At 39.4% G+C, this 25667-nt stretch overlaps 1 protein-coding gene across 2 annotated transcripts in view; it reads right to left on the bottom strand.

Annotated features, from left to right (window-relative positions):
* The window catches only part of COL4A2 (collagen type IV alpha 2 chain), a 147938-nt gene that overhangs the window by 39120 nt on the left and 83151 nt on the right, over positions 1-25667 (bottom strand). For both annotated transcript variants that reach the window (XM_066176771.1, XM_066176770.1), the window contains exons 5-16: positions 12341-12475; positions 12215-12259; positions 9994-10110; positions 9189-9260; positions 7607-7642; positions 7451-7513; positions 5184-5219; positions 4487-4528; positions 3886-3960; positions 2733-2777; positions 1474-1536; positions 653-697 (exon numbers count right to left, since the gene is read on the bottom strand). In XM_066176771.1, coding sequence (XP_066032868.1) covers positions 653-697; positions 1474-1536; positions 2733-2777; positions 3886-3960; positions 4487-4528; positions 5184-5219; positions 7451-7513; positions 7607-7642; positions 9189-9260; positions 9994-10110; positions 12215-12259; positions 12341-12475 — 774 coding nt within the window. The remainder of the gene's footprint in view (positions 1-652; positions 698-1473; positions 1537-2732; positions 2778-3885; positions 3961-4486; positions 4529-5183; positions 5220-7450; positions 7514-7606; positions 7643-9188; positions 9261-9993; positions 10111-12214; positions 12260-12340; positions 12476-25667) is intronic.

Raw genomic sequence — 25667 nt, forward strand, 5'->3', positions numbered from 1 at the left:
CATGTACTTTCATGTCCCATGTGTTTCATGTTATTATTGTTATGCCTTGGTGGCAGGACAAATCTTTAAACAACTAAAGATGGCAAAGCATGGAAAAATCGTGCATCCCACAGCTATTTACCTCATGGAAGTGATTTTTAATGCTGACTGAAAAAGCCTTTTTCTGAGACCAAACAGAAAGTCTCTGTCTGACAGAATGCTATTTTAAATGTTTGGGTGTGTTTCCATGGGGACAGGGATTTAACTGGTACATTTATCAGTTTCCATCTCATCTTCCCTTGTGATATCCAAGATAATGGTACATCTCAACCACATCTGCAGAAAGTTATTCAAAAAAGTTTCTGCTTGTAGCAAGAAAATTACAGAAATCATAATCACAGCAATTAGAACAATGAAAGTGACACTTCCCTGTAGTGCTCTCAAAAGATGCTCATGGTTTAAGCAAAACTGGACTTAAATCATAGGGTAATTTTTTTTCTCTCACTGATGAGAAAAATAACTGACCCAAAATTAGAGTGATGGATGAACTCAGATGATATTTGTTAGACTACAGCTAGTGTAATTGCAGGCAGAATTTGCCCTCTACAGTTTACTTTTCAGACAGATTGTCTACTTACATGTTAGAAACAACAGTCTTGTATGAAATACTCACTCTTTCTCCACTGAGTCCTGGAAAACCAGTGATGCCAGGCAGTCCCTATGAAGGTACAATAAAATTAACAAAATAAAATCACATTCTAACATCCTCATGACAAAGAATCACTTTTATTTCTTAGATAAAATAAATCTAACAGCTTGAAACTGTAACAGTCACACTTGAGAAATGTTTTCAATTAGATTTTTGTATGGTGATAACAGTACAAGTCTGAAATCTTATCTGGTATTTTATTTTTTACCTCTTAATCAATACATTGTAAATTCACCATAAAGATTTTAAAGATGACTGAGATTTTTTAAAAAAATGTATTTTCAGTACTGTTCTCACTGCATTTAAGCACTTCAGAAACACTGCCCCAAGAAAAGCAGACATAGGAAGCTACAAGGAAACATTTAGATTAACTTTTGTTTGACTCCACAAGTGGAGTCAGACTGATGTTTCTCATGTCAGACCAGTTTTAACCATGGTCTGCAGACAGCTCAGATGCGAACACTGAAGTACAGCCTGTGCTGAGGACCAGGACAGCAGCTGTGAGTGAGCACAGCCTCAGGTGAGGGACGCACAAGGCTTCCCAGTGATGGCACAGGCATAGCTTGCCATTCTCTGGTACACCTCTGAGTCCCATGGGGGCCTCCTCCCACCACCATTTCAAAATGGCCTTTTTGCTTTCCTGCTTCAGGCAGTTCTGAGCTGGCCAAACATGAAGAACTATAATTTCTATGATCTGTTCATCTGTGTTTTGTTCCAGAAGGCAAACTCTCAGCTCAGATCCACACATTCAGCTGAGTGAATTCTACCTTTAATAAGTGACTCACCCTTTCTCCCGGGTAGCCCATTACCCCTTCTTCACCTTTTTCAAGAGGAAAGAGAAGTACACCCTAGGAAACATTGCACGTCAGTTCAACATATTTCTTCATTATGTGCAAAAAATTTGCAACACTGTTTTATGGAAGCTAAACAGGAAGAAAGCATCATTGTAACACAAGGATAATCTAATAATAGCTGCATGTGAAAGAACTGTTGTCCTTAAAATTAAGTGTAACATGCTTGCTTCATTACAATAGCAGGAGCAGGCCATTAGAGAGAGGACAGTGTCTCCTTCCTATCATCTCCTTTATTTCTTCTGTGCCCGCAGCTCTGAAGAAGAGTGAAAGTAATTATTCAGCTATACAACCAATTAAACAACTCAGCTTACGCCCAAACTGTAGCTTCAGAGAGCTATTTGGCAAACACAAGCATGCTGCTATCCGTCCTACTGTACAAAACAAAAGAAGGGGAGAAACACATATCCCCTTTTGTTACATCAGCGTATAATCTACAGTTTTTTCCTAATGAGTAAAAAATCCTACATGTGTAAAATATGACCAGCAGCTGACGAGCTGGCTAGCAACCACACATGGAGGGTATCAGGGCTCACAATGTGACCTTCTCCCACAACCTTGTGGAGCTGCTGACCAGACCATCTGAGAAAATAAAGCTCTGCAAAATGCTCAGTGAGGCATCCCTGCTTGGTAAAGACTGTCTTTGAAACCCCTCTGGGAAGTCAAAAGGAACCACTCAATGGCAAAGCTATTTAGTCAGTCTAGAGGTTGTCTATGAGTTGTAACTAAACCATGTTCAGTCAAGCTGGGTTGACAGCTTTACACAATACAGCAACATGTGGGATTACTGCCCACTTACTCAATAGATCTAAAAAACCATGAGACAAACAGTCTGTATGTGTTGGGCAGTAGGCTAAAAAGAATTAAAAAATATTCCATATATTCTTATTTAATGAAATATAGTGAAATTTTAAAACACATATCATAAGTAAAGAGATTTACTAATAATTAAAAGTAAAATCAAAATTGTGTGAGGGAAAGACTTATTTCAGTAATCCAGTAAGAGAACAACTGATTGTGCTGTGGAGTTATTACACATCAAGTTGTTCAGTTTTCCTGAAGCACTAGAACTGTGTCTCTGCTTAGAACACATCTATATTGCTCCATATCTATATTGCATCAAATCTCTGAAGAGCGCACAAGTATTAACTCCAATATCATTATTTGACTTCATTCTTCTCCACGTGACTTACTGGAATTCCAGCATCCCCTCTTGGTCCAGGGTCTCCTCTTTCACCCTAACAATAAAGAAAAAGTATTCAGATAGGTTTGGCATTCGCATCTACATTTCAATAACTTTTATACAACACAAAATGACTGATTAAGAGAAAAAACACTACTCTTGTGCTGTTCTTTATTCATACACTTCTCGTATGAAATGAATGCTTTCATAAGAAGTTTTTGAAGTTGCTTTTTAAAGAAATATTTGATAATTTTTCTGAAAAGGTCTCTAGGATTGTGAATGCCCAGGTCTTTCCAGGCTTGTTCATGAGATGTCTGGGTGGTGAGTGCCTAAGTAATGCCTATGAATAAATGCACACTCTCCCATTTTTACCTACTGATTATCTATGAATTATTTGATCAAGAGCTCCTGTTAGGGTAAGACAAATCATAGCCTAAATTCCACTCTCTACACTGATGACATCTCTATTGAATATAAAAGCTCTCCAGGTAAGTAGCTCACATGTAGGTGTCTCTGCTTAGTCATGAAAATCTCAGCATGTATGCTATTTAGGGCAGACTGCAGAGTATTAAAGGTGTTTTTAGATCTTCCAGTACCATAGCAATTTACTCATCTTACTGCAGAAATCATATGAGCCATGTAAACTTCAAATATGGGATGAAAAATAACTGGTCTGGAGGGTGTCTGGTACAGAACATACACACACAGGGTATGGCTGCCTCTGCTCCCAGAAAGAAGCAGCAGATGAGAATAAACTGCATCTTCCATGTGGGGATTTCTCCAATACGTATGAATAAGCTTTAATTCTAAGTATATAAATATCTGCATCACACAGATAAGTTATCAAAACAAACACAGTAATGGTTTCTCAGCAGGCACTTCTGTTTGTAAAATGAGATGCGAGTGATGGCCAGTAGTTGCATGCATAAAAACGAGTTTGCCAAAGGAACCTCTAAACTTGAGAAATACTTTCTGAATTATTTTAGCCACTATAATTTCAATAAATACTTAATGATCCAAGTTTGTGAAAGTAGCAGATTTCTCTTTTGATATAGTAAAGTCTTTTAAGTTCTCTATGTAAAGCACATTCGTACAATATTTTAGTTTTGGTAGTGCAGAGCTCTTAGTTCTTGTTTATTTCAGAAAAATACCCTCTTAGTTACCTTGTGTTTGTCAGAGGGGACGCCCATCAGTTCCCTGGTAGGAAGCCCAGGTGGACCTGGAGGACCTGGGGGGCCCTGTAGGAAAAACATGAAGGAACATTTACTAACAGCTCTAATACCTGGTCAAGCTGTTGATCAGCAGGGGCTCTAGGACACTGCAATCAAAGGAGCAGCACAGATTTGCCCCTGCTGGGAGTATGGCTTGAAACCATATACAACCATACCAAATAAATTTATGGCAAGATTAATTTTGTGCTGAGCTAACATATAGCAATAGTTGCTCTTGCCCTGTGTGTTTCCAGAACAACAGCAAAGATCACTGCATTACATAAAGTAGCCTGGCTTTATAAATTCCAGAAGTGTTACCTCTCTGTCAGTGTAAATGAGAGCACAGAGAGACATAGACATGTAGAGGTTAGTTCAGCTATGATGTCCCTTATAGAGGTTATAATTACTTTCAGACCTATTACTTCATTTTTCTCTTGTAATTATATAATGCAATTGCAAATGAAGAGAGTATTTAAAATATGTTCATTTATAAATAGCAGATAACATCCACCTGCCCTTTAGTAGTGATATTAATTCATTAGTTTTCCTTTACCTGTTCACCTTTTTCTCCATAGAAGCCAAGGCCCCTGTTGCCCTGCAAAAACAATAGGTCAATGTTTACCAAGCATACAACTCTAATCTAATCTAAAATTCAAATTTAAGTATGCTTAAAGGCCTTTTCAGGTTTACAAGTCTGTATGACACCACTGAAGAACTGCAACCAAGTAATAGTCTAGGTCTGCCTTGAAGTATTTTTATAGATTTACAGGTAATTTTACAGACCTAAACTTTTAGAAAGACAACTTTATTTAAAATCTCATGCCAGCAGTTCTTCTTTGAGTCATCCACTGAGTAATGTCATGAAAAGATCAAGCATTTCCTCTGCAAGATTTTTAAAGGCCTTGAATGCTAAATAAAAACATCTAAATGGGCTAGAACCCATGAACTCATATATTTTTTCCATGGAGATAAAATCGAATATTGTGAGGACTGCAAGGATTCTCTGTTCATGGGAAGCTACTGTGACTACAGCAGCAAATTAAATCTGGCTCTAGAACTGTCTTAATCTTTTCAGGGTAGGTGATCCCAGTGTAAGATTAACTTCCCATGGTATGCAGCCAACACAGAAAGTCTGTGTTACAGAGTCTTTTGTGCAGCCCATGGTTCTTTCTTTTACTTCCTTCAAGTAGGTCTTGGATAAACCTCAGCAACACAAAATCAACATTAATAACTCTGACACAAGGACTTACTTGTGGTCCTGGGGGCCCAGGGGGTCCTGGTGGTCCCTGGGGAAGCACAATAGGAAAGAGCAAGTTACTTTTTGCTTTCTAATCAATGCATGCAGGAGGTTAGTTACTCTCTGTCTGAAACTTAGGTATATATTTAGTAGGGAGTGTATTCCTCAGCATCCCATGTGCTACTGTTACTATATTAGCTGTATTTACTGTTCTGAAAATTACCTTCCTAAGTCATATGGTAATCTATCTGAACAGAATGACAGTTACCCAGCCTAGATCTAATGAAAACCCATTTTTCAAGTAATAAGGACTTGGGCTTATGGATCCTGACTAAGCAACATTTTAAGCTCACACCTAAAGTTAAGCACATCTTTATGTGCTTCACTGGGATGCAGTTTTGGTACTGTATTGGTCTGTAAGGGGGCTGAACTACCACAGGCATCTCAGATTACCTATTTGGGATTGTACAGAATGAAATCAAAGGAAAACGGTGGAAAATGAAACTAAAACAGGAAATATATCTGCCAGAGGCTTACAAGAGGTAGGAAAGACATTAACAGAAGAGACAATCTCCCTTGCTTCAGTCAGCTGTGGTAGTTAACAGGCTCCAAAGGGCTCTACACATGAAAAACTCTGCCATATGAGGGAAAACTGGGGTGAATAAGAAGCATAAGCTGTTCAGTTCATGGTGAATGAGTGACATATAAAGGAGAGAAGGTTGCAGATATAACTGTCCACCTACTGAACCCTGAAGGGGATGTCAGCTGCATAATGCAAAATCAAGCCTAACCTGCAAGGAAAAGATGGTTACATTCAGGTGAGACCTGAACTTTTTAGGCACCTCTGCCTTGTTGTGTACCTTTGTGTGCACAAACACTAGACTTGTTCTGAAAAAAACCTGCTTTTGAACCACTTTTGGTTACTCACTAATTTGTGAGCTACTGCCTAATCCACTGGGCAGATGCACTGCATGGGGTATCCCATAGCCTGGAGAACCTGCAGGGACCTGGGGGAGCCATGCCTGCCTTGCTGCACTTCCCAGCACTTAGAGCAGAGCAGTGATGCAAACTCAGACCTGTGAAGTGCTCCTGGGTCTCTCTCCCAGGTGAGTCACAGCTTTAGAGGCAGTCAATAAAGCTGGACACACTTTGCTCAAAAGAGATGTTGCCAATATGGTAACCAGAGGGATGGAGTTGTGGGGCCTCCCCAAGACAGGGGCCCCAAAAATGTACGGTTCATAGCACTCCTAATGTCCAAGAAAGAGCACTAGGAACATGAGTCACTGCAGGCTGGGCTCCTGTGTGAAGCTCATGAACTTCTGTGGGTTTGCTCTGAAGAAAGAGTAAGTAAAGCACTGATTTCCCTTCAGGAGGACCAGTGAGAAAGAAAAAGTGCAGTTCACTCCAGATGATAAAACTGGCCAGCACACAAAATTAACTTCTAAAGGCTTAGCATGCTGTGGATTTAGGGGGTCTTTTGTTTGTTTGTTTGTTTAGTTTGTTGGGACTTTTTTTAATTTTTTTTTTTTTTTTATTTGCTTTTTTGGGTGGAGGGGAGGTGTCCCTGAAAACAGCTGTGGAGGCTCTAAGTGAGAAGCTTGAATTAATTTTTTCCCCTCAGATCAGGCATGTAAAGCAGGTCCAAAGTAAATTTTGACAAAACAATGAAAAAAGCAAATGCTACAAAGTTGTGTTACAGGAAAAGAAAAGAAGCTTAAAGAAAATTATATCTATTGAATTTGAGTATCTGCTTCTCACCCATAAAACTATTAACCATGAAAATAGGAAATGTAGAAATTGTATCTGGAGAGAACATAGTCTTCTCAAAAAACTATACTGCAAGAGTTGTCAACATCAATGTTGTAAATGATGATTTTGGAAAAAAATCACTGGAAAGTAGTTTAAAAATAATATTGAATCCTACATACCATTCAATCTCCTGTGCAAACTATAGAGAGCTAATATACATATCCTTTAGGAGCAGAAAAGATAACATATTCTAGTCATAATATTTCTGATAACTCAGTGTAGGGAGATGTTCCAACGAGGTTAAAAAAATACAGTATGAATCAAAAGCCTCTGACAGCTCAGGGCAAAAAACCTCTATACCTCTTTCTGCAATATTCACCCCTCAGTGTCTCACAGTGCTTTTTAGAAGGTTTTATGTCCATTGACACCTTGCTATTTCTAACCGAGGTTACAATCCAACACAATGGAACCTGCTGAGACAACTCTCCTGTTTGGTTAATTTTCTAGAGAACATAAATGAAATATACTTACTGGTCTTCCTCGCTGTCCTCTTGGACCAACAGGTCCTTGAATACCCAGTGTACCTGGAGGTCCCTTCAAATAAAAAAACCCACCAGCCATCAATAAATGTTGTTCTGGTATTAGTTACTGTCAACACTTTATCGCATCCACTGTAACACTACTTACTGGAAAACCAATGAACCCTGAATCCCCAGGATCTCCCTAGAAAAACAAAACAAAAACAAAGAAGTAAAAAATGCAATAAATTCTATATACAAAACTGAATAAAATCTTTTTATTGCTCATTTTTTTTTCTCATTCAAACAACTAATTATAGCATGCAATGCTACTCAAACCCTTCCATACAGATGCGTTCCACAGGGATGTTGAGGTAACTGAATGTGGCCACACAGATTTCATACTTTATGTATATGACTTAGTTGCATGCAATAGAGCAGCAGGGTACAAAGTTGGCTAGTGAAGTTAGGGATCCAAACTACAAGGCTGAACTATACAACAGACCACACTGATTTTTTTTTTTTTTTTTGAAAAATCCTATGTAACCAGTGGCTTAATTAGAGCTATAACCTTAGCTGAAATGTCCAAGCTCATTTTTGTGAGTTGCATGGGAATTACTGAATCATTTTGATTCTCTTCTGAGTCACTAAAGCATTTGGAACATACTGTTTTCTGTGACCACATATTTTAACTTCAGTACATGCTGAAATGTTTTTGGAAATTAGATCCAAAAATGTTCTAGCCCAAAGACCTTTCAACACACATAAATAATGTGCTATTCAGTCCAAACACCTTCAATCATTTAGAGTAGCATCTTAACTACCTAGTTAATTTGGGTTTAGTTAACAGAATAATTGGTGGAACCAAGTGCTTTCTGAAATGAATACAGGTGTCAGTATCCATCCTTGGCCACAACATAGCTGAGCATTTCTTAAACATTACTTAATCACCCCTGATTACTAACAGTGCAGATCTGAAGATTTTCTAAAAGGAAAAGAAGTTTCCATTAAAAATACAGGCAACTTACAAATATGTGAAGAGAAATACCTATTTTGGCACTTACTGCTGGCACAAAATACACACAAACAATGTCAGCAGATCCCTTCTGTGCTGAATATAGCTCAGCTGTAGCTTTTAAATCAGCCACGATTTACACTCTACATTTGTAATCCCTAATCTCCTTCTCATATCTTCAAATTATGCAAGATTATATGTATATGAGAAAAAACTGCAAGTGACTACAAAACAAGCTTTAAGGATTAGACACAGTAAAAGTAGCCATTGGAATACTTGGGGTTTACTAAATATCTAAATAAAATATTGAAGGATATTTTACCCTAAGTCAATCAAACACTTGCACGAAAATTTTACAGGAAAGGTGCTAATATTGACCAGAATCATTCAATGGACAAACCTATGGCAAAGAAAGGATTTTGCCATGCATGATACAAAGGTAGTCACTGAATAAAGAGGGATATGCTTGACCTACCTACATCATCTACAGTACCTCTGCAATCCACCTATAGGCTGACACTCCTTGGAAATTACTGAGTTCAGATTTTTTTCCCCTGGATATCATATAAACTTTGGTGCAACCAGGGAAAGCAGAAGTTGCCTTTCAAAGCCTTTCAAATCAAAGTAGGCCTCTTGGGATGTGCCCATCAGAGCGTAAGAAAAATTTACTCTTCACCACGTGTCTGTAAAACTGTACTGGGCAAGAATAACTGCTGGGAGTGACAGAGGCACGTACCCTGTATCGGCTGATGATCTCCGGTGCCACTATGTACGGCTCTCCCTTCTGGCCCTTGGGCCCTTGGACTCCCTGGAGGTGACCAAAAAAACCAAAGCACAATGTAAGCTCTCACACCATCACTGTTAACATGTAAACAGCTAAGACTGAATTGAAAAATATTTGTTGGTGTTTTCGTAAGTGTACATAAACGTACTGCTGTTTAGAGGTAGAGACTATAGCTTTAGAAATTTATGGTTTAGGAAAAAAAAAAAGTGTAAACCCTCACAGTACATAAAAGAATGAATTTCTAAATTTTGGGGAGAAATCCCTCATTACCAGGGAGTGATATTATGGGGCAGCACCGCCTAGCTGGAACTGATGCTGCACTTCCCAGGGCTGACATGTGCCCATGTAAATCCAGGAGTGCCACTGCTCACCTCAGCATGATCCTGTGTATCTCACCATGAAAAGTCAATACTTATGCCATGGAGCAGGGAAGAAAAGGATACTTTCATCAGCAATTCTGAGATCAATATTATTTCATTGCTGTTGATTAAAGCCGTACAGGTTTTCCAACAGTAATCTCTCTTCAAGACTTGTGTGACAGGTATAGCTCTGAGCAGGCCTTCTGGCCCTGGCTGCAACGCAATGACTAAACACAGTCTAGTGTGTCCATGCGGAGTCTGCACAAATGCTCTGCTGTGCCAAAAAGCCCCACATTCCCTTCTTTAAGAGATGTCCCATTAACCCAACCCACATGTGAATGAAACTTACTCCAGCAATGTTCTTAGCTTCAGATACTCACTTACTGCCAGCTACTTACAATGCTACCAGGGAAACCAGAGAATCCAGGAGTTCCAAAGTCACCAGGGTCACCTGCTGTCCCATTACAGCCATCATGACCTGGTTTCCCCCTTGGTCCTGGCTGGCCTGGATGACCCTGTTGAGGAAAAAAAAAAGTGTTTATCTACCCATCTGTTTCTAGTTTTCCTTTTCCTGTAGTCATGAAGTATTTAGACATTCTCACATTAAGCTCAAGGCTTGGATCCATGGGAAACTAGGATTTTCAAAGACAGAAACAGACAGCCTTTTTTTAATATAGCTGCAGCTTGAACCAGATGCCCCAGACAGCATGAAAAAATGACTAGTGAAGGACCTCTCAGAAAGGGTAAGAAAGCTATGTTCAATGCAGGCTCTGTTATGCATAGAACTAAGCCAGATGAGGCTGCTGTGCAGGGTTCCACCAAGAACTGGGATCATTAAGCATTTCAGTGCTTCACACTGGAAGAATGGGAAGAAATGTTCCTCACTGAGTTTGAACAGCTTCCAAGCCAGGAAAAAAGTCAAAGATGCTGTTGGAGCTAGAGTGAGTGTCAAGATGAAGCTGTGAATATGGAAGAAAATGCAGGGCTCAAAGGTAGTGAGCTGGGGGCACTCCAAGACCTCGACACAGACCCTCTGTAAAGTTACTCCTCAAACTGTATTTTCATTGCTGTTCTTACATTCACTTTAACTGCTGTTGGTGCTGGTTTGCACTGAGGCTGATGAGAAGCAAATCTTCCCTTGAGCAGCTCTTTGTACTATGGACTCAGTCACAAAAAACCAGAAACTAACATAAAACATTTCTTGCTTCTCTTTTATCTAGAGCAAGAGTCTTCTCTTTGCTTTTGCTCCATTGCTTAGAAAAAACTGAAGAATATCCATGTCCGTACTCAGCTCCACCAAATACTGACACTCCTCACCCCAGGAGAGACTCTGTCTTGCCACCATTCTCTCTTGGCTCCCAGCCCCATATCCTAGAACTATGCCATTGTGGTTTGTTTAGGTGTCTATCAACCTGCCTTCCCATGGTCAGTGGAAAAAATGGTTGGAAAATGTAAGGGTGCTTGAAGGGCAGTGGAGCTCGAAAAGAGTACACAACGACAATGCAGGTTCAAATTCTGTCTGCAGGTATTTATCCCTCACAATGCGATCGGCAGAGGTCAGGGAGGCAGGGCTGAAAAAGAAAACATGCCCAGATAAGAGAAGCAGTCCAGCTACAGCAACACTGGGCTTCACAGGGGAGCAATTTACTCTGCTTCCCAGGATGTTACAGTGCTTAGAAAAAAAATTAGCATGATGCAGCAAGATGAACAAGATCCTTGCCTCAGGAGTGTTAATAGAAATGACAAATATGGTCTTCTTTTTTTCCTTAAAGAGTGAGAAAGAGGAAGGCAAGGAAGATTGTGAGAGAGAAATCCCTGAAACTTGATAGGAAGCTCTTCTGGAAACAAAAGAGGGTGAAAGCAGAGTGGATGTGGATGCGTGGGCTGCAAAGCGGGGCCCTGGTGTCAGGGAGCACTACAAAGGAAACCCAAGCCTGGGAACCCTGTCCAGGGATTCCAGTGACTCAGATTTCTTTGTTATTTTATGACACAAGATGTAAAGAAGTGTAGGCTGGGAAAATACTGTTCTGTGAACTTTACCCGGTTTTCCTCTTTGAGTATTTCAGTTTCATAGACTTGGTCAATTTGTTCAAAGTTTTACACTGTTTAGTGCTCAGTAAGATTTTTAAGACAATCTCAAGCATGCCATATGAGCTATAAAGCAAATTAACCATAGTTAGTATTCTTAAAATCACTGGTCATTATACGAGCTTTGCAAATCAGAAATAATTAGGAATGACCAACTTGTGTCCTTCATTCACAAGCTTAAGAATTGTGAAGCGCTAATGTCACAGGTCTTTGGTACAAAAGAACATACTTAGCTGGGTAACCTCCAGAGACACAGAAATTTTCTAATGTTTTCTGCCCCTTTTACAAGGGGATTTCTCCATAGGACAAAGCAAATGGACTTTAATTATCTGAGGGAATGAGAGGGAGCACAGATTCTGTTCTTTTGTTGTCTGCTGCAGTTCCATTCACTTCATGTCCTTAGCAGAAAAGTGTGTACGTGGCTGACGCAGAAGTTAACCCAGACATTTTAATTAAAGTACAAAGGCTTTAAGCTAGCCTGCAATATTTGTATTTGGTGATTTCTTAAAGATGAAATTACTGGCTACTTACAGGAATGCCATCTGCCCCAGGGAATCCAGTGACTCCTCTTTGTCCCTAGAGCGAAACAGCACAATTAAAATGAGGTTCTGCTAGCATTTTTCTTATTAGCTAAAACATTTGATATTCAGAAGTTACCACTTCTCCTTTGGGTCCAGTTATTCCTGGGTATCCTCTTTCACCTTTGTGACCTTTGGGACCTTGCACTCCTGGGATCCCCATCAATCCTGGTGGTCCAGTGAATCCCTGTGATCCAAGGAGTCCTGGCTGGCCCTGATAAAAACAATAGAATAGCATTTACATAGGAACAGTTGTGATGCATGAAGCTGGATAAGTTATCACTGCTGCAACGGAGTCAATCTCTCGAAGAAAAAATAAACACAGAATTTCTTTCCATCCCAGTAGGCCAGGCTCTTTGATAAAAGTCATCTGAAACACCACACAGAGATATGCCAGCAGCAGTAACTATACAGCACATGTGGTCACCAAATTAACACATGGATATTAGCATTCAAATCAATATTCACTACTTCAGCATTCATGGCCACTCTATGAAAAGACTGTTTTCTTTAGAATGAGGTTTCTCAAGAGTGATTCTCCGACAATACAACATATGATGCTCCAAACAAGTAAAATATGCTTAACTGTGAAATTTGCTTATTGGCCATATGTATTACAAGTGGCGTCTGATATTTAATGGCAAGAATTTCTGCCTCTTTTGTGACAATATTTCTATTCAGCAGTGGAGCCTGAAAATGATGGGACATGCGTGGATCCACACAGGTTGAAGAGCAGCACACAGGGCTCCCTGGTCATTCTCCCTTCCAGTGCTGGTTCGGCTCTTCACGCCACTTCAACTATTGTTCAAAAATAATCCCTGTTGTCTGACAACATCACAAGGCTCAAAAGGGGAAAAAACAATTTTGAAATGACACAGTGGTGGTTTAAGTAATGGATTGTGACAGTATGTCTGAGATCTGTGAACTGAAGTATTTGAATACGGTTCCAGACGTAGCGTCACTGAAGGCACACATGTTCTGCATGTACTCACTGCAGTAATGACATTAATAGTGCATTGCTGCAATCTTTTCTGGAGAAATATGTTTTAAATGGGGCAAAGCACCATTTACCAGGACATTCAAATTAAGTCAAATCTCATGAAAGTTGTTTTTAAAATGCAATTAGATTTTTTTCACAGACCAGGTTGGAACAGCACCTGTATCTCACAAAGGAGAAGAACTACAGCAAACAAACACATATACAACACACACATATATATTTATATCAAAAAGCTGATTAAAAATACTGTCTTCTTTTAGTATAAAATACTTACAGTCTTGTCCATGCCTTCAAAGAAAGAGCTAGAAGGTGAATGCAATTCCTTGTCAAGAGTTCAACTTCATTAAATGCCATTGAGGTGGAAAGAGGGCAGTGTGGGAACTTGAGAAAACGAAACCTGAGTATAGCCTGATTTCTTTGGATCAGGAAGTTGTACCAAAGATACTGAGCAATGCCTTATTGATATTGGGCAAAATTTATTTTAGTCTCATAGGCCCATTTGTGATACAATTCAAAAACGTTATAGTCAACAATTATCTAAAAAAACCCCTTTATATGCGCTATAGTTGTCTTCATACCACATATCCCAAACCAACACTATGACTGAAACACAGCTTGTAGCTTCAAAAACAAATCAATTTTCCACACTGCTTCCATGTAAAATGGTTGTCACAACACCTGGGGTAGTTCTGTATTTTAAATCTTGTTGTATCACATCATATGAGTCCACATTGAGAAGCTGACACAGCCAAACAAATTACAGAACTGAGTGCAAGTCTTTAATTTTGGATTTTGGAAGAAGACTAGGAATGAGCCAATATGAAGGCTGAATTACACAGAATTCCTTGGGACAAGCTACTAGGATGGATCATGTACAGTATGGATCTTTGGCTCTACTGTTATGGCTGATTTCACAACACTGATGGTTGAGAAGCAGCGCCAAAGGACAACAGGACAACATGAATTTGAGTGTTTGAGCTGTCTTTGTGAAAGAGAACTCCCTCTGCTTACAACCAAACCTGACTTTATACAGTATCCCTACTTTTAAACCAAGTCTGCTCATGTGGATTATTAGACACTAAGAGGCCAATGTGTTTTCAGATTAACAAAGTGAGAAGGAACAAAGAAAACACGAATACGTCTAAAACAGAAAAGAACTAATGTTGGCAGGAGGTATATTCATCTGAACAAGCAGCTGCCCATTTTCTTATGGCAGGCACTGCTGGTTATTACAATTGCATCTACCTCCACCAGCACTAGTTTTTGGTTTTTTCAAAATGCAGTGAATCTCTAAAAATTTATTCTGTGGAGGTGCAGATCACAGTAGACATATTTTCAGAGTTGTCTGACTCAAATGGAAAGATGCTGATTAAAAGCACTAGAATAATGACTTAAATCTGAACCAGATTTTTTCAGTGTGAGTTCCAAGATTAGGAAAAAGAAAATCTTTCTTATGACACATTTTCTCCACTTTTCTTACCTACTATGCTGCAAAATTTAAGTATATAGGAATTGACAAAATATGTATGATCATGTCCCATGAAACTGCTTTTTCAGGGAAATAGACTTTCATTCATTAAAATAATGGAGTCAGTGATCTTTTTTTTTTTGTTTGTTTGGGTTCTTTTGCTAGAGCAGTGTAAATTCTCATGCAAATATCAATCAAAAATATTTCAATTTTACTATGAAGCCTTAAAATATTACTCAATGCTTAAGGTAGTTTGTTCTTCCTCATGCACTCAAATTTAGAAAGGAACCTTTAAAAAGGTTCAAAAGGATGGAAACACATTCATTACATCTGCAAAGAACACAGAAAAATGATTCAAATTCATTTGTAGAGACTTGAGTTGGCCCCAGTTGCATTTAATTTCTGAAAACTAAAGTTCCAATTGCTTCTGCGAAGAAAGGAATACATGGGTTCTGTGCACTGAAAATGCGACTTCATTTTTGGACTCCCTGAAAGCCAGAATAAATAATTTAAATTCCAAAAATCACTCATCCTCCTGAGATAAGCAAAAAGTCTCTTTAGTGCCCCTCTACCCTCCTTTAGAGAGCAGCTTTCTGGAGGTAGAACACACGTAAAACTTTTCATTGCACTTTCTGATAAAAGGCTGGTTATGTTCAGAATTTTCAAATCTATGCCTGGCTTTCTATAGGGACCATGCAGAGCCATACAGTTCAAAGGTGGCATTCCATGGAACACGTTACCTCTCTAACTCCTACATCAGATACCTCTCCCACTTCCAGTCTCACTTTCCTTTCTGGTGTAGAGGAAGAAATAAACAAGGAATGGAAAACAAGGAAGAAGACTGGGTATCAGCACCCATTCCCCATGCTTTCCTGGTAGTTACCTGGTCATTTGTGTGTTGAGGGATATGGGTTATTTAATATAAAGACAAGAGAATAAATCCTCATGGGACTAGTTTAACACAAGGCTAGAGTCAGAGCTAGGGAAATACTTAATATCATGACAATGTCTGCGTAACTCTTCAGCCAATTAGTACCGTGGCTTGTTAACTGAATTAACTTTGTTAACCTTCGTTAACTCAGACATGTCAGCTTTAACTCTGCTTTCTTTATCTTAGATCTTTTGTTGGACAAGTATGTCCCCTTTTCATTAGCAAGTGACCTAAGAACATTCTCTCTTTGGCAAAGGTCACTGAGGAGATTTAAGCAAAGACAATCAGTTTGAAAGGTTCAGTCAAACAAAGCATGGCTCAATTCTTAGTCCCATGTGACACATGCCATGCATGGTACTTCTCTGCCTGAGCTCCTGGAGGGTCAGAAATCCTAGAAAATTTTCCAAAGCTGTACAATTGTGCTTGACTTAAAATTTCCAGGTTTTAGGAAAAACAAACCCCAAAAAAACCACCAACAACAACAACAAAAACAAACCAGAAGCAAGCCTAGGGGAACATATTATCCATGTTTTATTTTAGAAAACCCATAAAGTACTTTCTCTTGTACACGCTCTGGCCCATAGTGCCCTTCCCATTTCACTAGGGTGAACTGGACCTCTTCCCTAATCGAGAGCATGGCACCATTACCCCATGCCACCCACCAGGGGACTTACAGGCCAGTGCTAAGAGGCTCACTGAAGTGTGTATGGAATGCCATGGCCAGCACCCCTGAGAGAGCGCATAAAAAGAAATGGAAAAAGTGGGCTGATGGAGTATCTTGAAGATTAACAAGAAGTTCTTTCAGTGTTTTTATACAAAACTTCCAGAACTGTTTAGTTGAATTACAAAGCTCCCAGTGTCAGGATATACACCTAAACAGGCAGTCCCTGCTTTGCTCTTCCTGCAACTTCAGCTGACTGGAAGAGGTCTCCCAAAATTCTTGTGGCCAGCCCAGATATTGTGCAAAAACTATTTACAGAGAGGAGCAAAGGTTAGAAATTAGAAAGTCTGGAGGAAATCTCCCCAGAAAATATTTGCCATGTTATATATACATTGTCACTTTTCCAGTGACATGCATGAAAGAATGCTGCCAAGGTTGTGACTGATTTAATAACTACATTTTGCAACTAAGTACCAGTGGACGTAAGAAGATTCTGATCAGACTTTTAAATTTGTACTCAATGTTCATGTTTTGCAGCTTGAATTTTAATTTCCGGCTCTTTTATGATCAGTCAGATGAAAGAGATGTCATGTTGCAATACTTTCTTCCTTCTAATTTACTGTTAAATTTACAGTGTGGAAACAAAATTGACAGAGGAGGGTGAGCTAATTTTGAGAGCAACCAAATGTTTGATGTGCTATACAAAGAGAGATGCAATAAATGACAGTATCTCCTCCAAAGGTCTTAAAACACAGGAATCATGAATTGCTGAGAAATCCACCTACTAGGGTGGAGATACAAATATAGGAGAAAACTGTTGATTTGCAATGAAGAGGAGACTGAATCACTTGCTAAAGAACTTCCCAGCCATTGAACCCATTTCTCCACGTTTCATTACAGATAGCCATTTTGCAATTGCTTATGGTACATGGAATGTGATGATTCAGTATTCCCCACATGGAAACGAGCCTTGTAGACCATCATTTCTTTTAACAGTGGACAAAAAGAAAGGAGGTTAATTCCCTGACATTTTAAAAAGGTCACTGGTGAAAGGACAAGTTCATTTCCTGTGGGAAGGGTGATCTGACCATGACAGACAAGCTGGAGCTGGGATTTTTTTGTAATAGCTCTTAGTCTGGAACGGTCCCTGTAAGAACAGATGGGGAAAGGACGTGACAGCAAAGACCTCAGTGCACTTCTACTCAGTGAGACCAGCAAGCGGAACAGACAGTAACTCAACAGGGAATAAAATAATATATAAGGAAAATGAGCAACTTTTGGGCTGATTGAAAGTGCTAAACCAGGAAAAGACATCTCCCCAGGCACACAAGAAAGAAACAGAAAAGTTTTTAAATGTAATGCTAGCAAAATGTAGAAAAATGGGTGTAAATGTAGGGAATTTGTGATTCTTTTGGGTGGTTTCAATGGATGTAGTGCGCTAAAACAATCACTGACTCCAAATAAAAGATGTATGATCTTAGTGCTCTTAACCCCCCAAAAAATATGAACTACAAGGAAGAACTTCAAGAACCCTGTCATGGCACACGGAGTCAGACTAAGATGGGCATATCCCCTGGCATCTCTGCTGGAGTATAAACCCATGAGGTTATCTAGGAGTTTATCGATTAAACATATTAGAGGGGAATATGTAGAGGAAGGGTTTGGGGTTCAGCTCCATGACATGCACACTTTGTCAGAAATATTTCATCTATGGGGTTGCACCGCTTTGGGCTGAGAGGCAGAAAAAAGCAGACCACATGGAGTACCTGCTGCCATGGCATGGTTTGACTCAGCAGCTGCTTCTGGTAGTACTGGGCTGCCCAGTACATACAGACCTCCAGAGATCTTCAGACACTGATGAGTGCAACACCTACCATGACACAGAAGAAAATGGAACATTTCTGTATCTTCCATCGTTATGTTGTACATTGATGGTGTAGTTTGAATGCTTCCATCCACCTCAGCAACTCAAGACTTTTATTTAAGTAAGACTTAAACACTTTTGTAATTCCACCTAACAAGAATGAATCAAAACGAACCATGGAAGGGTAGGAAATACAAATGTACAAGGCAAAACACAGACAACGCTAGTGACTAGAGAAAAAGATCATCTGAGAGAAAAAAATCCTGAAGTTTATGAAGGCTTGGGTGTTAAATATATTAGCATGTTACTTTATTTGTGTGTCTTCAAGGACTGTAGTAATGACTACTTCCTTAAAGACAGATGCCTTGCAACAGTTTGCAGTGAGCATTCAGAAGCTCCTCACTAGATGGCACCAGCTATTGCTGCTGCATGCAGCCCCCACTACTGCAGGTGCAGGATTCCAGACCATGGTACAACCTTCAGGAAATCTGATAAGGAGTTCAGACAGGGTCAGACTGTCCTTGAGTGAAGTCTGAGGCAACAAAAGCAGAAGGTTTCTGCCAAAATGTCTGTAAGTGAGATAGCTGGGGAAGTGCAAATGAAATGGGATTAAATACATCATGCAACTGAGCAACATGACTGCCTGAGGTGAAGATGTCCTGTCATTCAATCTATATTTCGTGTAGTAAGCAAACTCAGTCTTTTACAAGAAATGAGAAAAACTTATTATCTTTGTTCTTCATTGGATTGCTAAATTTACATTTACTGTCACAGGCTTGAAAATTCTCAAATTTATCTTCTGAATCTGTATTATTACTGTAGGGCTGGCATTAACTTCTGCCACCACACCGATCACAAAAAGGGGAGTTTTTTTCTGATATTTTGGACATTTGATAACAACATGGTTACCAGTGTACCATGGTACCATGAGATGGGACTTCTGTTGTCTAACTAAAATATTGATAGGTAAATCAAACAAACCTTTCTCTTGAGCCTTAAGCTGCATAATATTCAATTCTTAAACATAGAGTAGCACTGAAAAAGTCATCAGGCTTTAACAGAGAAGTACATAACTAATAGTTATTTCTATATTTTTTTCTGTTTTGCTACTGTAGAGAAGGTTATTTAGCTGAGTTTCACGTTCCAGCTCTTATTCTCAGAAAATACATTCCTTCTCATTTGTTAACAAGCTTTTTTTACTTATAATAAAAGTAAACAAAAAAATTATAAAATTAGTTAAAAATAACGAAAAAATGAGGCTAGTTCAGCCTAGGGGCATGGTAACAATCTGCTTTTCTTTTAACTTCATTGTCTGGACATACAACATTTTCTCTCAGGACAGTGGTGACCAAATGACATTAATTTCAGAGAAGTGATTCAGCTTGCAGAAGGGTGGATTATTTTTTTTTTTTTCACTAAGGAAGGAATACATTAAATCTTCATAAAAAAGAACTATGAAAGCATTCCTGTTACCAGAAGCCACATCCCTTTTCTGTACTCAGTAATGAAATAATTTTGTACTGTTTTCTGTTCCCACGATTTGATCTAATTTGTGATCTTCCAGAATGCTGCTATGTCACCCAAGAAGATAAAACATGTGCAAAAGTAAATATATGCTGGAATGTAGGTCAAGAACTCAAAAGAACCAGTTAATGGTTTCTTCATGTCACAAAATACACAGGAGAGAATGTCAGAAATGCTTTCTGTGCTTTGCAGTGCTTCTGTAGTAAGAACAATATCGGGACCACAGCAATGGTCTCTCAAAGAAAAGCATCAGAAAGGGCAAGTCTAGACAAAACCACACGAGGATTTCCATACTAATCCTTCAAAAAGTTATTGCTTAGAAAAAATTAGAAGAGGAAGGTGGACAAGGTGTGGGAAAGAAGTGTTGGGCAGAAGCAAAGGGTGGTTCTGTTTGCAGACAGTAAGGGGATATGTCTGAAAGTTCAAAGCAGATTCTCTGCTGAAGTATGCTAAACAGACAAACTAGGAAATTTAGAATCAGAATTAAGACATATTATAGCAAATAGATCTCTCTAGTAAGCATGCTCTACTGAATTATGTGTGAAGACTTGGAATGACTTGAAAGGCACTGAATTTTGTTAAGTATTGTATTTATAGAACAGATGTAGACATTTATCTACATGCAGTGTAGCCATCAAAAGCTCCCGTCAGGTACAGGTGATATCTCATGGCATGATATCCTAACACAGATATTCAAAGTAAGTCAAACAAATGCACCTGAATGTGCCCATTTTTCTTAAATATTTATGAAAGGAGCCTGGGTCTCTAGCTCAAAAGTTGACCTCACATCACTGCTTTCTAAACAGTGCAAGAAGTCAACACCCCAAAAGATCAATGAAATTGATCTGAATTTGTGCACTTAGAAGTTAGAATTAAGACTGAAATAAAAATCTTGCTGCATGAAAAGGGTGCTGATATAAATGCAATAAATTTACTTAACCTGCCAGGCAATATATGGCAGAAATATTGCTACTAGTAGTACAAAACAGAAGAATTTTCTTGGAAGTTAGAAATATTTCAGCATTGAAGAGTAATCAGATGATAATGGTGTGTGCTCAAAAGCATATCCATTTATTCCATGTTAGCCTGAGAGTGGAAGTGCAGTTAACAGAGCTACTCACTTTATGTTGGTTAAACTGAGACTACCAAGCTAAGACAACAATAAAATCATAATAAAACGCTACTTCAGTGACATGTAAATACTATCCCTTTGACTACCAGATAAATTCTGTTTTTGAGAAGGAGGTAACTCAAGTTAAATTTGGATATTTCAACTTTGAATGAACTTGTATGAACTTGAATGAGCTAATGATGTTTTACAGAACACTAAAGTGACACTGATTTATACTTGTCAAATGTTCATTACTATGTAATTAATTGGAGAAGGTTAGTTTGATAGCCAACCAAAAATTCACCAGAGAGGAAAATCACCTTGCCAAATATGCTCTTATAACCAGACAATTATCACACTGACGGGTGTGGACAAGGAGCAGGAGGAAGCAGGGAACTCCCAGTTACTCTGTGACATCTGTTGTATCATGCTCATGTAAAGGAGCAGACTTTGGCCATGATGCCTATTAAATGTATGATTGAACACTTGGAGGACAGCAAATGCCTTATATGTTTTTAGGACAATGAGTATACTTATAGAACAAAATTCTGTTCATTCAACATGGGTTTTCACAGGATCAAAAAGCCAAAAAATTTCCAGGGCACCACAGAATGCAGTGCAATCTTCCTACTCTGGTATTATCTGCAACAAAATTGTTTTTTTTAAAGTTCTTTTCATTCATTCCATTCATTTTATTACCATCATAATATTAAGATCAACTGCTTTCTGGAACTTTTTAAAAGCATACTTCACACATATTGCCAAAAACTTGGATAACACAGTCGGTTGGATAGCTGTGCTGCTTGCCTAACTGGACTTCTCAAGGCAAGACAACAACCAGCACCTGCTTGAGTTAGAACATTCAGTCATAGACACAAGAGCCAATCTGCCAGCCCAATTGCTTACAAATGGCTTTCAGTGGTGTGTGGGAGTGTTCTCAAGATCCTAAAATTCAGGAAGTTCAACACAGATGTTTTCTGTCAGTAGGCGTTGGAAGCACCAATAGTAACATCTGTTCACTTTTCATATTTGTGAGAACATTTTTTTTTTTGGTCCAAAAACCGTTCACTGTTGAAATTTCCAAATTGTGCAACTGGCCAAAATGTTAAGCTCATTAGGCTCCATGAGTTTAAGAGTATGTGAAAATTAAAACCCCTCCAGGAGTTCAGCCTATCATATGCCAATTTTTCCATTCTGTGTTCTTCTGTTTAAACAAAAGCGTAACTATTTTTGTGGTGGGAACAGCTATCAAAACTGACTTGATCATGCAAATAGAAGTTACTACTGGCTGTTGTAACTATAGAAAGAATTTAATTCTCTTACAGAGGCTGTGACTTTTTAGTAATTTGTGTACTGGGATACCCTCTCCACATGGGAGCCCAGAACACATGTTCCAGCAGCATGTACAAGGGACTTGGTACAGACCTTCGCACTCCGGTCATGGGAATTTACAGTTTGGGACAGTCTCCGAGTTCCCAACAAGGCCAGATGATTGGCTCTGAACCACCAGGAAGGATGGTGGGCTTTAAGGCAGATGCGTGCAGCAATATGAAGAGTCATTGATGATATGGAATCAGAGAAATCTTTTTTTTTCTCCTAACCCTTCTAGACAGATGAGTCTCAAGAGCAGTGGGGTGCTGTGATATCATCTGAATGGAGTTTGTACAGTTGTTTCCTCTACATGATTTCCCAACCCTGATGTATCAATGTAAATGCTCTAGAAATTTCAGTAACTGGGACTCTGTTGAAACCTGCTGTTGAGTCAGTTTACACTGAAGCTAAGTCAACCCTTATGCCTCAATTACAAGCCAGTGTATGTGGCTTGTCAACATCACAAATATTCTAATGCAATCACTGGGATGGTCATGAAGCTGGGCCCGTCTTCATGTTGGGTTTGTCTCCAGAATCAACAAATAGTCTAAATAATCTGTAATCTACGAGAAGTCTTCAGTTAGTAAGGAGAAGTACTGAAAATTATCAGCAGCTGTCTTTTATATCATACAATTATGTTCCCTGCACAGATTCACAATAAGTTTTTACAAGTTGGCAGTACTAGATCAAGCTGAATGATCATCTAGGGAAGCTAAATTATTTGGGGAAAGAATTATGACAACCAATTACTTGGAGAACTCTCTGTGATTCTGTGAAGTCTTTCTTCTTTTTTTTTTCCTTTGAAATCAGGCAGAAGGAGAGTAAAAATATTTTCCTTTGAATCATGAAGGAAATAGTTCTGTATCATTTACCCGAAAAAAATGAATGTAACTCGTGATAACAGTCTTGGAGACAGTCAAGGGTGGAACATAAATTTGAAAAGGAAGGTTCTCCAGATCCATTACAAAATATCTAGTTTTTCTGGTAGACTCAGTTTGAGGTAGCACTAATGGGGGCCAAGAGTGCCCACACATCTTCTGCAGATTCCAAAATCTCATCACTCATGGGAAAGGATGTTCTGGAGAACATCAGCAGCACACAGTTTCACAGCTGTTCAAGGAGAAAGCCTATTTATCATTTCAAATGTTGATTTCAAAAGCAACTGGAAATTTTTTAACCATCTATTGTAGGCAGCATGGGCTATGGAGTTTCTTCAGCAGAGGATCGGGATAATAATCAGAGCAAACCAGTGTATTTGATCATAAAATCATAGAATAATCTGGACTGGAAGAGACCTTAAAAATCATCTTGTTCCAACCCTGTTACCAAGGGCAGGAACACCCTCTACTACACCAGACTGCACAAAGCCCCATCCAACCTAAACTTGAACAATTCCAGGGGTGGGACATCTACCACCTCTCTGGGCAAGCTGTTCCACTGCCTCACCACCCTCACAGTAAAGAATTTCTTCCTAATATCTAATTTACACTTGCCCTTTTTCAGTTTAAAGCCAATACCACATGCCCTTGTGAAAAGTCCCTCTCCAGCATTTTTATAGGCATTCTTCAGATACTGGAAGGTTGCTAAAAAGTCTCCCTGGAGCCTCTTCTCCAGGCTTAACAGCCCCAGTTATCAACTTGTTCTCATAGGAGAGATGTTCTGGCCCTCTGATCATCTTTGCAGCCCTTGCTCCAACAGATCCATATCTTTCTTATCTTGGGGGCCCCAGAGCTAGACACAGCACTCCAGTCTGGATCTCACCAGAGCAGAATGCAAGGGGATAATTACCTTCCTCGACCTGCTGCTCTCATCACCTGGTTTTGATCCAGCACAGGATGTGTCGGCTTTCTGGGCTGCAAAGGATGCTGTCTCCAGTCATGTCGACCTTCTTGCCCACCAACACCCCCAAGCCTTTCTCAGGGCTGCTCTCAATCTGGTCAACCCCCAACCTGAATTGATTGGGTTACTCTGACCAGACGCAGCGCCTTGTACTTGGTTTTGCTGAACTTTGTGGGCTTTTCAGACTGGATAGCACTCCTCCACTCCAGCATGCTGGCCACACCACACAGCTTGGTGTCATCGGGAAACTTGATGAGGGTGCATTTCGTCCCACTGTCCAGGCAGCTGACAAAGATGTTGAACAGTGTTGATCCCAAGACCAACTCCTGAGGAACATCACTCATCACTGCTCTCCTCTCGGACACTGAGCCATTGACTGCAACTCTATGTGTGTGTCCATCCAACCAATTCCTTATGCACCAAGTGGCCCACCTGTCAATTCCCTGTCTCTCCAGTTCAGAGACAAAGATTACTCCTTTTCATTCTGCAGATACTGAGGGAGTGAAGGCACTGCTAAATTGTAATGGCAAGTTGCTTTGACTTGAAGGACATGCCATTAGTTTGACAGGTCTTGGGGAAAATTTAGGTTGCTCTCTAACTGGTAGCAAATGCAGGTAATGTGGAGGAAAAAAGATGCCTTCCAGACAAGGAGAAACAACAGAGGCAACCTATCTGTTCTATCCAAAACACCAGAGAGACTGTTAAACAATTTGTCATAATTACTCATCTGGGTCCCAGCACTGGAGAGTGATTTTGGGCTTCAGCTTGAAGAAACTATCCTCAGTATTTCAGATTCTGACTCTAGAGTGTCTCTAAGCTTTGTTAAATTAGTGCCTTCTTGGCTGAAACACAGTCTGCCTACAGGATTAGCTGTGTCAAAGGAATCAGTGATGTGCAGTGATGTGTTGTATTTGTGAACTTAAAATGTACTTGCAGAGATGCTTCCATCAGTCTCATGGGAGAGGCTGCATTTACCGACAGAGAAACTGAATTGCTGATGGCGAAAAGTCAGAATGGCACAGTTCACAGGTCAACCATGACCCCAAACTTCTGCTGAGTTGCCTCTCTTGCTTTACCATATCTGCTACAGGCAAGGATGGAAGGAAGCAAGAGATAAATGTGAAGCTTCTTCTCCTTTCCAAAACACTAATCAATGCTGGAACATCTGTACCTGAGATTTATAGGTCCTGGATCCTCCAGGTCCCTGAGAAGATCTCAACTACCACACAGAGTGTCAGTCTTCTGTATTTTTGACAGAGAGAGTAACAAATGCACTTTTATTTACGTGGTACCTTTGAATTTTTGGCCCTTGCTCTTCCCTTTTTTCATGAAAAAATATTTTGAACTTTTCTGACTGCTTCTGCATCTGGGAGAACCTAAGGCTGTTATCTAGCTACTGAAAAGAGCCAATGCTAGCTCTCCTGTCCAAGGTAATGCCTATAACTTTTACTGCCTTTTTTTTTTTTTTTTTTTTTTGTTTGTTTGCTTGTTTGTTTTTTTTCGGGTTTTTTTTGGTTTTTTTTTGTCAAGAGATGAAGAACATTTGCTATATGAAAGCAAACAAACTCTGAGCAACAGTGTTATGGAGGCTACAGTGCTCGATACAGATTGATGATGTGGATGTCTGAATGAGTCGC

This window comes from Chamaea fasciata, unplaced genomic scaffold (genome assembly GCF_029207755.1).
Source record: "Chamaea fasciata isolate MVZ Bird 193981 ecotype frontalis unplaced genomic scaffold, bChaFas1.0.hap1 SCAF_2, whole genome shotgun sequence".
NCBI lineage: Eukaryota > Metazoa > Chordata > Aves > Passeriformes > Sylviidae > Chamaea > Chamaea fasciata.